Source organism: Amblyomma maculatum, chromosome 1 (genome assembly GCF_055883805.1).
Source record: "Amblyomma maculatum isolate TAMU_Amacu chromosome 1, ASM5588380v1, whole genome shotgun sequence".
Lineage (NCBI taxonomy): Eukaryota > Metazoa > Arthropoda > Arachnida > Ixodida > Ixodidae > Amblyomma > Amblyomma maculatum.
This window is the reverse complement of record NC_139344.1, coordinates 351,444,534-351,460,879: the sequence shown is the minus strand read 5'-3', so window position 1 is coordinate 351,460,879 and position 16,346 is coordinate 351,444,534. Positions and strand designations below refer to the sequence as shown.

The 16,346-nt window shown below is 46.9% G+C and overlaps 1 protein-coding gene across 1 annotated transcript in view; it reads right to left on the bottom strand.

Annotated features, from left to right (window-relative positions):
- The window catches only part of LOC146207764 (uncharacterized), a 71,489-nt gene that overhangs the window by 38,990 nt on the left and 16,153 nt on the right, over window positions 1-16,346 (bottom strand). The window contains exon 2 of the mRNA XM_084587158.1: window positions 9,892-10,516. Coding sequence (XP_084443284.1) covers window positions 9,892-10,516 — 625 coding nt within the window. The remainder of the gene's footprint in view (window positions 1-9,891; window positions 10,517-16,346) is intronic.

Sequence of the window (16,346 nt, the reverse complement as noted above, 5' to 3'; positions counted from 1 at the left end):
CGGTCGTGGGCTTCGTAGGAAAGTGGATCAAGATGAGGCCTGATGAGCCCTAGCGTTTGTCGACTAATTGCTCCTGACAGACGACGCTTATCTCACGGCGTACCGGGCTGACGAAAGGAGCCCTACTCCGGGAACGGCAAGCCGCCCTGCCGAATCGAGAGGAGCCTGCTTCTATATTTCTTTTCGAAGACCGACTCCTTCCTGTTATCAGCGAGGCACCATCTGAACTACTCCCACTTCGACTCTAACAACATCTACTCTAACGTAACCTGCACCCAAGACACCTACGGCCCAGTTTTTCTTTTCTTTTTTGTATAAAAACACACACAGCGTTATCTTCTGGAATGCTGTCGTTCCGGATAACACTTCCGGTTAGGTTTGCAATTTTTACAAGGCCATTTAATCTTGATTGGGCGATTCATTGAGCAGGGAAAATTTTATACGACTTTTTAATACAAGCTTGGCCCAAGCCCCACAAAATTAATATAAGCACTGAACTTGACATACTTTTGAAACGCGCCCACTATACACACGTGATACGCACACAGGGGATAGAAAATGACATAAAGTTCAGTTCGTTTTATTGCCGTGTTTGAGCCCGTATATGCACACCTGTCCTGCACACCGGTTTTCCAAATTCTACTCAATAGCCATCGAAACACGAAGTACACGCTACCAGACTCGCTCAACTGGGCAGTCATGGGAGAGCATATAGATACTTATGTGTACAGTTGGTACACGCGATGTCTGTAAGGGAACACAGGGGTAAAGAGCAACAAAAAGGAAACGAAAACAGCCTCCCCCATACGCTAACCAAGCAGGGTCCACGACACGAGGGCCATCAGTAACACGCATTACCGCGTTTCTTTACCGCGACCGGCCCCGCTGAGGTTGACCGCATCTTTCTTTTTTTTTTTTTGCACAAGTTGCCACGAAGAACATTTGCGGTGGGAGAAAAAAGCGGCCTTTGGAAGGACGCGAAGTGAAACCCTTCAAACAAGAAAACCTCCGAGGAGCAACCATAAATCACCGAGAACATTCGGCGCTGAGGACCATGTGATCTAGCTTTTCTTTTTCTCTGCTTAATGCCAGAAACAATGCTCCGGGCCATACCAAGTAAGCTGCAAACTCTTTTCGCGAGCAAGAAGCAGCTTTTAATTGTTCCGCATTAAGTGCGCCGAGGCAGAGGGCCGAGAACTAAGATAAAAAGAGACAAAAGAACAAACGCGAGAAAAACAAAACTATATAAAACGAACGGAGTGTGAGGGCGAATTAAGTGTCCACCAGTTGGTGCTCTTTGAGAACCAGCCCGCCCTAGAGCCGGGCTTGTGCCTCGGCCTCTCCTCGAGGGGGTGATGAGATGGTTAACTGCGCGATGTGAATTTAGTCCCCGCGGAGGATGAACTCTGTCGTTCTGCGGAGCGTTCTCCTCTCTTTGTATTCACCGTGACCCACGAATTGTCCTTCGCCTTAGAAATGCGCGTAGCAAGCTCAATGTGACACGACAGCGCGAAGAAAGAGAAATAAAAGGGGAGAAAAAGTCGCCACTCAGCACAACAAAACGAAGGTTTTCTTTTTCGAAATACGAGGTCGGAGGTGTTAGAAAAAAAGAAATGAAAAAGAGGAGCACCTAAATGAGAGAAGTGGCAATGACGCGCTCGCTCTCTCGAGACTCGGAGATTAACGAGCTGGCAAGGAATGTCGACCACTCGAGAAACGCCACAAAAGAAGGTGCCGGCCCCTCGCACAGCTAAGCGCGGCGCCGCCATTACCGCTTACTCCGCGCTAAAAGGGACCCGCGGAGTGAGCAAATAACCGCGGCCCAAAGCGAAAAGAGAAAAGGAATTCCAAAGAGGTGTCTTCAGCGTGCCTCAAAGTCTTTCGGCAGAAACTTTCAACTTGCTCTTTCACTTGGTGCGCCCTTTGTCTTTTAGTTTTCGTCTAGCGTGACAGCGATGCTGACGACGGGTGACTTTCTCGCGCGCCGTCTATGCATTGCTCTCTATTTGTCGGCACGCGCTCCGGTTGGTGTTCCTAGACCACTACATCTCGTCGACATTCTTGGAAGCTCGAGGTGTCATCAGAAGATAACGACGGCGCTGACATCGCGGCTTTCCATCTACAGTTATGAAAGCTATCAGTTTTCTTTTGGGGAACGAGTACATAGTCATTGCCTCGTCAGGGATGGAAGCATGCATAGTCCAGACCTTGGTGGCTTGATGCTGCCCCGTTTGCGAGTCAAATAGATGTTTGCCCTGCCGCGATAGCGTAGTGGTTAAGATGTCTGACCGCTGCTCCGGAGTATACTACCGGGTTTGAAACCGACCGCCGGCGGCTGCGTTTCGATGGAGTTGAAATGGCCGGAGAAGCGTCCATGTGCTGTTCGATGTCAGTGTATGTTCAAGATCCCCAGATGGTGGAAATTACTCTGTAGCTCTTTTGTACGGCAGGCGAAAAGTAAGACGCCCGCCTGTTGTGCTATGTCAGTGCATGTTAAAGAACCCCATGTGATAGCAATTTCCGCAGCCCTTCACTACGGCGCCTCTAAAAGTCTGAGTCGCGTTTAGATGGTAAACCCCATAAGCCAACCAACCCCTTCTCTCTTTCCACTTTCATCCCCACCTTCCTTCCTTCCCCTACGGCGCGGTTTAGGTGCCCTCAGAAAAAGTGTAACAGATACATTTGCCTTCCCTGAAAGCAAATTACCTTCTTTTCACATGGATGTCGTGAAGCCGACAAAAACTTTAAACACAACTAACAGCGTCTCAATTCCATATTTCATTCGAAGGGTTCATGAAAAAAAAAAAAAAAACACCTAGTTCTGCGCGGAAACTAACGTCGTCAATTACGCTCATTTTCTCGTTAAGTGTTGGATCCAACCATTACACTGTAAGTACCAGCGCTGAATATAGCAATGTTTCCATGCCTTCATCACGTATACAGAAGATTGACTGACAAGACGAGCGCATCTATTTCATATTCATGGACTCTGTAAGTGTAGTTGTGTTTGGTATACATAAGCCGAGGAAACTAACCGCTGGTAACCAAGGCATTCCTGAAGTCGATGTCGACCCATATATTATGAATCCTTGTTTGAGCCCTTAATCGACAGATATCGCCATTCATACGTGCGTTCATATCTGACCAGATTTGCACATATGTGCTTATCATTTACTTCACGCATTGTTACTATCATCTTCGTGTTATATATATTAGTTCCAATAACGATTTACTGCACCCAACCTCTTCTTGTGGGAGAAGTGGTCAGCAATTTGTCACCTGACGGACAGCCACGTGACAGACAGGAGTTCCCGTTCTACGACAATGCGCTTTTTTTTTTCTTTCTTGCTTCTACCGAAATTAGCAAGGCTATTTAGCCGACTCTAGCTGAGCGGCGAGCTAGCGAGACGAAGTCGGCGGTTAGCCAAAGTAAAGAGCTCGCTGACTAATGATGTGTCTCGCTAGCCGTACCCTTCTCTTCAGCTATACAGGAGGCGCCTGCAGCCGTCTTAGGCTTCGCAAGTGTTTTCGACGGCAGAGAAATATTACGCGGGCTATTTTCTCTTCCTCCCACTATTGGGCACAATGCGTCCACGGAGTGTGCCGAAGTGACGGGAGTGACACACGTGCGAAGGCGAGCCCGAACCCGTGTACGTGGGCTCGGGCGCCTGTTTACTCCCTGGAGTTTCCAACTCCGGAAGTGACTTGACCCGCGGCGCCCCCCGGAACGAGCAGATGCGCCTCTCTCCACTCCTACCCGACTCGTGCACCCAAGCACATGGAGCTTGAACTTCGTTCGACTCATTTTCTTTTCTTCTGTACTTTGTTTTCAGCATCTCTCATCCTCTTTTCATCCTATCTCGAGTAGTTTGTTGGGTACAGCAGTGCTGTGCCCGCGAACACACCGTCCGTACCGGGCCTATAAACCCAGCCAACACGGTGGGTCTCTTGCACGTTACTAGAAGCAGCAGTTTTGACTGGTTTCCCTTAGCAAAATGGCACACGTGACAGTAACAGTGCTCGATCAGTATGTGTAAGGTTGTAAGGAAAGCATACTCTTATTAGGTGCACGAACTTCAAGCGTTTATTGGCGCTGGTCATTCTCCTGCCTCGAGGGGACGCTAACCGCGTCTAACCTAACCTGCCTCCTATATGTGTGTCGCTTTCCGCGTGTAGTCAATGTCTTAATTGGTCACTGCGCAAATACTGCCGCAGGTTTCATAGCAATACCTTCCCATCATAAAATATGATACAGTTCAAATTACTTTCTCCACACCAGGATCTATGCTTAGCCAAAGTATGCCGGCATGATGACATTGCCCCGCTGAGTGGCTCGAGATGACGGTTACTAGACACCTTTAGCAGACTTTTAGCAAACACTTTTAGCACCTTTGGTAAAGGAGTCTACTAAGGATGATTAATGACTTATACAGAGGAAAAGCAGAGGGAAATGACTAGAAGAATTAGATCGGGCTGGAGTGTATTTGCCAATACTATGATATCCTGAATGGAAGGATTACCAATAGCCCTGAAGACGACAAGTTATAACTGTATCTTACCGGTACTCACCCACAGGGCAGAAACTTGGAGGCTTACGAAAATAGCTTAATTTAATTGAAGACAGCGCGCAGAGAGCTATGGAACAAAACAAATGGTAGATCCTTGAGGAAGAGGAAACGTGCCGAATGTGTAAAAGTACACGCACCAGTTAACGGCATTTCTAGTATTAATCAAGAATAAGAAATGGCCATGACAGGTCATGCAATGTATAAAGGCAAGATAACCGATGATTCGTAACGGAGCCAGACTGGATTCCAAAGGAAGGCGAGCGTAGCAGGAGGCAGCAGAAAAGGAACGAATGAAATTAGCAAGTGTGCGAGAATCAAATAAATGCAGCAAGACAGTAGCCTACTTGGTTAATTGAGAGGATATATAGGAGAGACCTTTCCACTTCCCTTTTCGATGATGATGGCGATGATGATTACTTTTGGGCGTTATCGCATTTGCTGCACCATTCGTGAACAATACGAGTCGAGACACAAGGAGTGCCTTCTCTCACGGCAACTTTATGGAGGATCATACATTTCAACGGAAACTTTTGAGAATTATAATAACTAAAGCGTTACTTAGCGCCAGGGGCGTAGCCACGCTTCGAAATTTTATGAACGCTGAACCCCCCCCCCCCCCCCCCCTTCCCCCTCCGCCCATACATACAGCCTTTTTTTTTTTGTATAGCGAAAGCTGCTCTAGTCAGCGGAGTATATTTCGGCTAAGTGTCGCTTGGTCACTACTTTGCATACGCCGTAACAATCACAACTAGTTGCTCCGAGTCAGAAAAAAAAGGAAGAACAAGAAGAGTGGAAGATAGAAGAGAAAGAAGAAGAAGAAGATTCCAATAATATGGAGCAAGGTTCGGAAGACACCAAGAAGAAGCAGACGGGAAAAGAGATACGAAGCGGCAGAAGAAGAAAAAGTCGGTCAAATAGAGCAAGAGGATTCGGAAGACGCCAAGATGATGTGCCGATTCGCCAGTCCCACCATACGGTTTGCAGTCAGTGCATGGGCGACGACAACGTTCGAGTCGGACTTTGTGAACAATCCGTTTGGTAGGTTTCGCTCCGCATATCCAGGATCCGATTTGAACCACCATCAATTTTTTCACCATGTTATTTGAATGCCCCATCGATATACATATGCAGCAGATATTTCAGAGAAAGAAACAATTCACACTTCAGCTTTATTACAGAAAACAAAATGCTGAGATATTGTTTGGGCGCAGGCTATATTTATATTTTTTTTTTTATAACTGGCGGTGTATAACACCCCCCGAAAAAAACATTTTGGCTGTGCCACTGCTTGGGAAATAATATTGTTACGGAATGATGTGCGGCTCGGCTCAGCATTGCATCATATCCATATTCATCATCATCAGCCGGACTATCCCTACTGCAAGGCCAAGGCCTATTCCAATGATACCTCTACTTAGCCCGCAGTCCTGATTATCCACATTAGCTGCATTTTAAAACCGCCTTTAAAGGAACGCAGGTGTTGCAGAACTAAAACAGCTAGTTCGACGGCCGACGTCGTTAAATTGAACCCCACGGAGCCGTGCTTAGATGTTCTAACGTATTCGTGTTCACCTAACAGCGCCACGCGATGGTTGTAATGTGCTCATTTTACAAGGCCGCATCTAGTTTAGTGTTGCATATCACAGAGGCGATCGGCAGAAACAGTAAGAAACGGAAAATGCGCGCAGCCATTTCCGACTGATGAAAGGCGGTAACTTTCCCACCGTATCATATCTTCGAAAGCTACCGCAGGTTTCGATAGTGCATCGTGCATGGGTTATCTTATGGTGAAAAACACACGAATCAGCAGTATGCTGAGAGGTTGCATAAATATGTATGCAGTCATATAGATATATATAGATAAGTATATAGCAGTCAAAATCTACATTTAGTACTTGCGAAACAACTGGAAGACTTCAACCTTGCCCTTCATTTTGTTGGCCGGTAGGAAAAAGGGTTCCTTTCCTCCAAGGAGCTCGAGTCAACACTCGATCTCATTGCCTTCACCGTGCAAAGTTGGACAGCTATACCATGGCTCGCCGTTTCCAGTCACCGCCGACAGTAACAAGACTCTCCCCAGAGAAAACGCAGCAAGGCCACTAAACGCGAACTTCTCAAGTACGAGATGACGGAAGCAGGGGACGAACATGTCATGTGGCCGCACATCACACGGCACCGCCGCCTGTCACTGTCTCGAGGGTCTTCTCAACATGCCCCGCCAGGCGCCAAAATAAGCGTCAACTGCTGCTCTGTTCCGTTTCCCCCTTTCCACCGTCCCTCCAGGGCGCAGTAGAAGATGGGCTGTCCGCCCATTGCTGGCTTGACGTCCGGCGTTCCTGGGATGCCCTCCACTTTTGCGCAGTCGATCTTTCCCCCCGACCGACATTTGCTCGTTCCGAAGCCCGGTTCCACGGGAGCATGGTCGATACAGTACACAGCAAGAGCTTCGCTTCGAGTGGTACAGATGCGACGATGAGGATGCAAGCCACGTTTCTGAACAGTATTTTGCTATTGTTGTTTGAACGTTTTTCTGAAGCTATAGTCTACCGGCCTTCCTCAGCAACTGCGATAACCCACGGGAAACAGGGAGTAGCAAAAATAGAAAGTGCCCAAAACACACACACACACACACACACACACACACACACACACACACACACACACACACACACACACACACACACACACACACACACACACACACACACACACACACACACACACACACACACACACACACACACACACACACACACACACACACACACACACACACACACACACACACACACACACACACACACACACACACACACACACACACACACACACACACACACACACACACACACACACACACACACACACACACACACACACACACACACACACACACACACACACACACACACACACACACACACACACACACACACACACACACACACACACACACACACACACACACACACACACACACACACACACACACACACACACACACACACACACACACACACACACACACACACACACACACACACACACACACACACACACACACACACACACACACACACACACACACACACACACACACACACACACACACACACACACACACACACACACACACACACACACACACACACACACACACACACACACACACACACACACACACACACACACACACACACACACACACACACACACACACACACACACACACACACACACACACACACACACACACACACACACACACACACACACACACACACACACACACACACACACACACACACACACACACACACACACACACACACACACACACACGCACACGCACACGCACACGCACACGCACACGCACACGCACACGCACACGCACACGCACACGCACACACACACACACACGCACACGCACACGCACACACACACATATATATATATTGCCAACGTATGCTCTGTTTACCCTCCTGCGGACAGTCGTTACCGTGGCACTGAAGTTTTCCACGTTTCACGCATGAATCCTTTTATTCGGCGCAATGCTGGGGACTAAATGCGGCCAGGCTGGCCACTTCAACTGCGCGGGCGAAATAGTGTGAGCACTGTGTGGCGCTTCATCTTTCATACGGGCGTGCTGCTTCATCTTCATCCTGCTCTCTCTTGTAGATACCCATCGTCATAGCGGAGTGTGGTTCGCTACATTGTGCGACCAATTAAGGCTTCAGGTCTCCAATAAAACCCGATCCGTCAAGCTCGACCTTCGCGTTACCTTACAATATATATATCACAGATGTGACCAATAATATACGATGCGAAAAATCTGACACTGGCGGTATTTGGTTGAATGGAAGGAAGGAACAGCTCGAACGGACGGGACGTGTAGGAAGGCGACACAGACACATGAGCTGTATTTGGTTGTGTGGATTTCTCATAATTGATCGTCTTCCCATTGCATCATATTGCTTGATTTCAGCGTCGGTGCCCTGATCTTCACCGATGCACTATTTGAGACTTTTACGAACCATATATAGACGGTAGCGTAGTCGAACTTGGATGGCGAGTGCAAAACAACTCCGTCTATATGCTCAGCCTATGCCACGCCACCCAAGACCATTTACTATGGGAATGCGCTAGCAATCCCCCTCCAAAGACACTCTTGCTAGCTCCCGCGGCGAAGGAATGGGACAAGCTGTTGGCCAGTTCAAGAAAAACAATATACAATATACGATGACATCTGCACCTCTAGCACCACTGCCGGAGCGAAGAAAGGGCTCTTTCTTTAACCACTTTGGCCACCGCGCGGCTCCACTTCATGCTTTACTTGATTTCGTGGCTGTATGGATGTCGCGGCATTCGCTTCTTTAGCGTAGTTGTTGGTGTCGTATGGTAATGTAACCAAGCCTGAAAACATCCTATAAATCGCACAACTTGGTGCCTTAAAAATCGCCGGGTGTGGCGTGTGGCCAAGACATGGCCAAATGCCTCAAATTATATGAAATGACACTAAACTTTCCAGGTCCCCCCTTGTGGGTTTTATGCCACAGTTCGTCAATTGTCCTTTCAGCCGACATAAACATCTGTCATCCAAGAACAACCAATCCTCTCGACGTCGTGGAAACCCTATATTTAACACAGTCGACAACATTAAGCATGGTCCGAGCGATCTGAAGCCATGCCGAAGAATGTAAAAGCGCCCATATTCACGCGTTTCTTTGACCGCAAAGAAGGCATTTAATCACGGTGCAAGAAACAGACATGGTACAGAGCCAAAAAAAAAAAAAAAAAAGAAACGAAAGGGCTAAAATCAGTTATACGTATTGTCGCTATGTGCATTAACGTGACCCCACCCTTACCGTAATTATCCACAAACTCGTTACTTGCGTTACGTCATCATTGCGTCTATCATTTTGCGAGCAAATAGCGCCGATCACTCGCTCTGTATAATTGTTTGGGCGCCATGCCATATTACCGTGCGATTGGCTCCCATGCATTGAAGATGATATATGGCATCAGTCTCTTGCACACACACACAAAAGTTCAGCACCATACGTATAGTAGCTGGTGGTTGCGGAGGGATGCAAAACTGCTTTTTGTTCGGCTATACAGAGTTGCAATCGTTAAAATTGTAGATCCCTTCTAATCAGTGGCATATTGTATACGGTAGACGCGCAGTTTAACATAAAGCATATGTCAACCGTCGACGGCGCTGTTGTATATGACGATCACTCAATACACGAACGCCGGTAACGCAGGAATAGCGTGTTTCGTTTACAGCCTAAACCACGTGCGTAAGAAGACTGGACTCACTGACCTTTGAGCGTCGACGCGCCAGACTTGCAGGAGGTGCTCCCGTCGTAGGCTCCAGTTTCGTTCAGGGCACGCGAAAAGTGCTCGTCCACAACGGCCGAGATGTCGCCGCTATAGTACGTGAACACCACACAGTTGGCCGACAAGTACTGCGCGTCTCCTGGTGACACCGAGGAGGCCGACGACGCTCCGGCAGCGCCCGTCGAGGACGGCGACGAGCCTCCCGTCACACCCGCGGAGGACGCGTGGCCACCCCCGGCAATGGCAGAAGTCGAGGAGCCGGACGCCTTGCCCACCTGGCCGGACTCGTCGTGGTCGGGGCTCCTGGTTGCCAGTGGCGTCGACGGCGAAGAGGCCACGGCACACGAGGAAGAAGACGACGAAGAGCGGCCGCCGCTTCCACTGGGGGCACCGGCAGAGTTGCTGCTGGTGTTTACAACGCTGCTGTTTGCGGTGTTGTGGTGGTTGTTGTGGTGGTGGTGGTTCCGAGAGTGGTGTGAGGTCGACGAGGAGGAGGACGACGACCGCGGCGGGCCCAGAGACTGCAACGACGAAGGGGGCGTCGCAGGGGACGCCGCCATGGCGGCGCTGCCAGCGAGCAGGTCGTGCATCTTGGGGCTCACGAACCGCTGCACAAAGAAAAATGAAATCATTTGCAGGACTACACGTCGCACCCTCTTGACTGCAACGTGAATGATGGTTATACGTGCGCAGCAACGGCCAAACCGCTGGATTGACAGGATGACGATGTCGTCTTACGTCACGTCTTGTGAATTGCGTGCACCATCTTGTGGCATCGACTCGGTCGATGTCGCAGCGAATACAGCTTGCGCGCTTAGTCGCACTTTTACGCATTTGATGCTAAACGCAGCCTTCTTACACCTTCCCAATCACCAGGGTGAAAAAAGAGGAGTAATGGTGCAATTATAGGAATAATAAGGCGGAATCCTTTAATGGCTCACACTCACGGCGTCCTGTCCCACTATAGCTGCCAATCAAATGACGTCATCAACCGAAACGCATATCGTAATTCTCCTTGTCTACTGAAGGAAGTTGAAAACAGAACTTGAAATCAATAAATCCTGTCTCCACCGAGAAGCGAACCTCCATTCCTTGGATCCCCAGCCGAGCGCTTTAACCAAATGCGCGCCACGGCCGAGATCATGAAACACTCATCATAATTCTTCTTGTCTACCGTGAGGAGGATAGTTAATAAATAAATCCTGGCTCAGTCGAGCGCTTTACCAACTGCGCCGCGCCCGGGATCGTGAAACACATATCTAAATTCTCATTGTCTACCTTGGGGATGATAGCAGCGATGAAATGACGCTGCAGTTAGTGATAATGGCAATGATAACATTAGCAATGATAATGACGGTGAATTTAGTTGATAACAATAATGAGAGCAAACGCGATGTACCGTGCGTACCAGCAATGTTTAGACTTTCGCATTTCGGCGGTGTAGATTCCACAGTGCTCTCGGATTTTTTTATTTATATATTGCTCAGGCGATCTGCATTACTTTGCGGGAGTAATCAATAGTAGCCCTAATCACCCCTTGTCAGCGATTCTGCACGCTCATGAAGAATGTATTATTAACTCCCCTTGACGTGCGCAGAACGGTGTCACGCTGAGTCGTTTCTTCAAAATTTATCACACGACCGATTACAAGAAAAAAAAAAAGAAAAAAGTTCTATTCACTTCACCCACGTAGATCTCATCCTGCATGGATTATTCGCACAAAGTCAGCATTCATCTTTGTTGCACTCCTGCTTGCTTGACATCTTTTATGCCCAGGACGTTGTGGGAATGAAACCCCCTGCCAGCCGCCTTGCTTACGTACTACTAATAATACTGAGGAATTCAAAAAGCGGTCACGGAACACTTCGCAATAGATTAGCCACTCATTTTATTTTTCTTCGGTTTATGATGCTGCACGCCCATGACGCCGATTGGTTCTGTGCACTTTCCTGTTTTTAAAACTGCTTGTGCAATGCTATAATCAATTTTTGTCGCTGATTGATATTACAGCTGCTGTTGGAATTTTCAGTCCTAATATTCTCTACTATATATACCCTGCATAACGTTGCCTTTTTTTCGTAAGTTTATTGTCTCCTCGATATCTTTTAAACATATATAAGATCTGCATCAATCTTATGCCTGCTAATCTTTTATAACGATGTTGCAAGGTATCTTTCTTACTCGTGTTATTTATTATGCCATGTTAAATAACCTTTTCTGTATTGTTAATCCTTGTAAAAATTAGCACCGCCAACCCCCTCTCTAAATGTCCTCTGCATGGGCCATGAGGGAGTGTGAAGCAAATAAAAATAAAAACGAATAGCTCTGCTTCATTTAACTTAACTTTGACACTTGAAGTCTTTAGTGCATTATGTATACATAATCAGAGGCTACATTCACCATAATTACACACATAATCAAGGCAGGGACAATGAAGACATACTCCGTAAACTGTAGACGCTGAAAAAATTCAATAACGTATCATCAAGGGTTTATAAAAACAAGGCAATGCCGAACTGCACGAATGAATGTACTTCCAATAGTATGACACAGGTCGAAGACAGTCATGGAGGCCTTACAGTCTGTGGAAATGTCCACCTTCTTCACCAATCTTCTTTTGACACCTCAAGCAATGAGTACGTGATATAAGGCAGGACAAAAGAAAACTAGTCGTCACTGACGATCGAACGAGTTACCTATAGTTCTTATGTCGCTCTGTTATTGCCGACTGAGTTGAGATCAGAAGATAATGTTTAGCTTTCGATCGAAGGGTCCTAACATATTCAACTGCAATTACTCTAAAAATTCCAACACCGTAACAGGCATAAATTGGGTGCCCGCTTATGGCATGGATATCATACTTTGTTAGAGGTATTGTGGTGTAAGAAAAGCAAGGAGATTAATCTGAAGGGCCAGAAGGGTGGTCCGTTTGTGTATGCTTATACACCAGGAAATGAGGAAGATGGAAGTGAAAAGGAAAGAGAGAAGTATGCGCCTGTATACGCCACAGTGGCGCCGTTTGGCGATGCATGTAGCACGGTCAAAGGCTGCAAGCATATGCATATCTAACCGCCTTATCGCATGCTTCGGCTTGCACTGCTTGAGCTTTGACCTGCATCACAAAGTGGTGCCAGTGACGTCAATTGAATACCTCCTATAGCTCTTCCGCTTTGTGCCTGTTCGCTGTTACACACCATAGCCCGAAGCGTATACATATATATATACCTTAGTTGCACCTGGAGCTTAAAAGGGCTGCAAACCTTCACTAGACTTTTACTATTTGGTGCACTATCGTAAATGTAACCTGAACTAATGGCTAACAAGTTGAGAAAGTTAGTTTGGATGGACATAAAAAATCTTTGTGAACTGCAAAGGACAAATGGATCGGTTTGGGCTCTTGAGTTCCCTCTTAGTGCCAACTTCCCTATATAGAGACGCCACCACTGGGCCTGGCAGCCGGTACTCCCAAAAAGCGCACAGCACAGTCGACTCTGTAAGAATTTGCTTTATGCCGACAAAAACCACATCACCTTGCGTGAAGACGATATATAGTCTGGAGCTTGTTGCTTACACTCCGCTCTTTCTTATGAAGAGTTATTTGCAACCAACGCCGACCGATGTATAAATACAGTTTCGATTAAAGTGCAGAGTTACAGCCAGCTGAACAACGCACACATTTGCCTTTTCCCTTTAAAACAGACGTACCACAGCGAAGGAGGTTTTTTGTTGTGTACGTGATTGGGTTCACCGGTAATTTTGAAAAAAAAAAGAAGGGGGGGGGGGGGGGGAGGGGAGGGCTTGAAAACCACAAGTGCGGAGTGAAGGAAGCCAGGCGCCATGCTGTTTTTGCGCCATGCATACTTTATCGCATACAATCCGGCAGAAGACAAAAATAAAACGAGGAACACGTGGGGCACAGCACGAATCAGACACGTATAGTGTATACACCTATACGCATGCTTATTGCTTATTTTTCAAAGTCTATAGGGACCGGTTTTGTGAGACATGGTCCCGTGCCCACGTACTTGTTCGCGCGTGGCTTCTTATGCTCGCGCGCATGGCTTGTTAGCACTAGCCTCCAAGCGATGCGCGACGTTGCGGCGCAAGGTCGCGGCATTGTTCGTGGTCACGGCTACGTCTTGCGGCGCCTCCTCGCTTTCTTCAAAGGTTCCGCCGCCACCCGCCGCCGTCCGATGGGCGCCTCGATACAGCGACGGGCCGCCCCGAGTGCCCGGCGCTGCGTATACATCATCGCGCCCTAACTGATCGAGCGATCGCCTGTGGACGCATCTCATTTATTCATTTCATCGCTCGCATTTTTTCTCGATATCTCCGCTGTCTTGCGAGTTGATATCACGAGCATTCGCCCCTGTAGAAAAACATCGAGCTGTGCCGTCACGCCGCAGCTATGTATACGATTAGGATCGCGTAGCCAGCGCTGTTGTGAACGTGACCCTGCGTATCAATGGTATGCGAGGCATGGACTCAAAGGAAGACATAATTCTCGTGCTCTCACCGATGTAAAGCGAGTGGATTTAAACGATCCTTGTTTCAGGTAGTTTGTACGCATTTAGCTGGGGTCGGGTTCTTCTGACACTCTAAATATATGCATCCCTGTAGTGCGGACTAGTGGTTAGAAGGCCATCGATTAAGGGCCTGATTAGAAAGTTGTCTGATCAGGCTTCTGTGCATGTAATAATGCTCTCATTACAGAAGGAAACATGGCAGGTTTTTGTGTTTTTTTTTTGTTTGTTTGGTTGCATACCTGCATTCGCAGTGGAAGGACTGGAAAGATTACGTTACAGAAAAGCGCAAGTGCTTTCTGCAGGTCACGTATTGAGGTTTAAGGAATACTTTCACGCTTTTGAGACCTTACGAAAACCGGTGCTTTTGAGAGACCATGGAATTTTTTTATTGAATGATGTACTACACTTGGCTTATCTTGCGTCAAAGTATAGCTCTGTTAATTGTACTTCATACATGCAAATAATATTTCCCTTAAGCATCATGTTCAAAGATTTAAGTGCAAAACTTTCGGGAAAAAAGATAGAAAGTTTAGAAAGGCATACATATAAAAATAAGAAATTGTAATAAAATTTCATAACATACAAATTATGATACAACGCCTCTTCTTTGCATCTGAAGACATGACTTACATAAGCACAAGTTTTTAATATTTTTTTCATAGTATTAGCTCTTTTACGACCTTAGAAAAGCAGATCTCTCAGATGATCGCTGTAACATCATTTTAATGGAAGAAATATTTTCACGATCATGCTATAACGTGTTCCGTCGTTTAGTTATTTTTCCAGGCAGTCTTTCAAACGCGTACACATTTATAAACTGACTTTTTAAACTAACAAGTATTTCTACGAGGCGGCAAACCAGCGAAGAAAGAACATAAAGGGGGGCGATGACATGAATTTAATGGATGTCGATGTGCCTATAGCGCAAGCGCTCTTGCCCACTCCAGTGCCCGCTTCTTCCTATAGTCAGTAATAATATGATGAAGAAAATGTCTCTCTGTTAAGTTGCCGAAAACACAACACAAATAATTTAAATATACACAATAGTCATAAAATAAATGTGCATAATTATTTCAATATACACGAAATGCGCTACATTGTCTATTTCCTTCCTTTTAAAAATTTTGGCATAAATCCCTACATATTTTTGCTCGTGTGTGCGTTGTTCTGCACAAGTGGTCACCAACCAGTTCCCACAGTAGCGACTCTGACGTACCCATTCTGCTAACTATACCTGTACCAGGCAATGAAGCAGCGGCCATCATCCATCATCATAAACCTGACTATACCCACTGCAGGGCGAAGACCTCTCCCATATTTCTCCAATTGACCCGGTTCTGTGCTAACTGCATCTACTTGAATCCTGCGCACTTCTTAACCTCATCCGCCCACCTAACTTTCTGCCGTCCCCTGCTACGCTTTCCCTCCGTCAGCAAGAACCAACTCAAATATGTGTGGAAGTCCGTTGCGAAGGCGTGCCATTCTCGTAATAACAATACAAAATTGCTAAAAACGTTTGTTTTCAGCTCGGTGTTCCACTGCGTAGCACAACTTACGCTTTTTCATTTTTGAGCATGTTGTGGCTTATGGTCAGTACTCAGTAATAGTATACATATAGGCGGAGTGTGGGCTGCTTGTCCAATAATATTCAGCATCAGCTCAAGGAGCGCTATTGAAAGCAAGGTGGTCAAACTCTGGGTGATCCTGTATACAAGTCAGCATGCACAGGCATAGAAATTTCCTCGCTACGGCTGGCTCGCATCTTCCATGCCTGTATAGATCCCCGAAAGAAATATGACGAAGATCGCGGCTATTTGTCAACGGGATAGACTGCTGTAAGATAACTCACACTCCTATATGATTATGATTGATAAACCGCGGTTCAAATAAAGGATTCTTGAAGAAAGAAGCT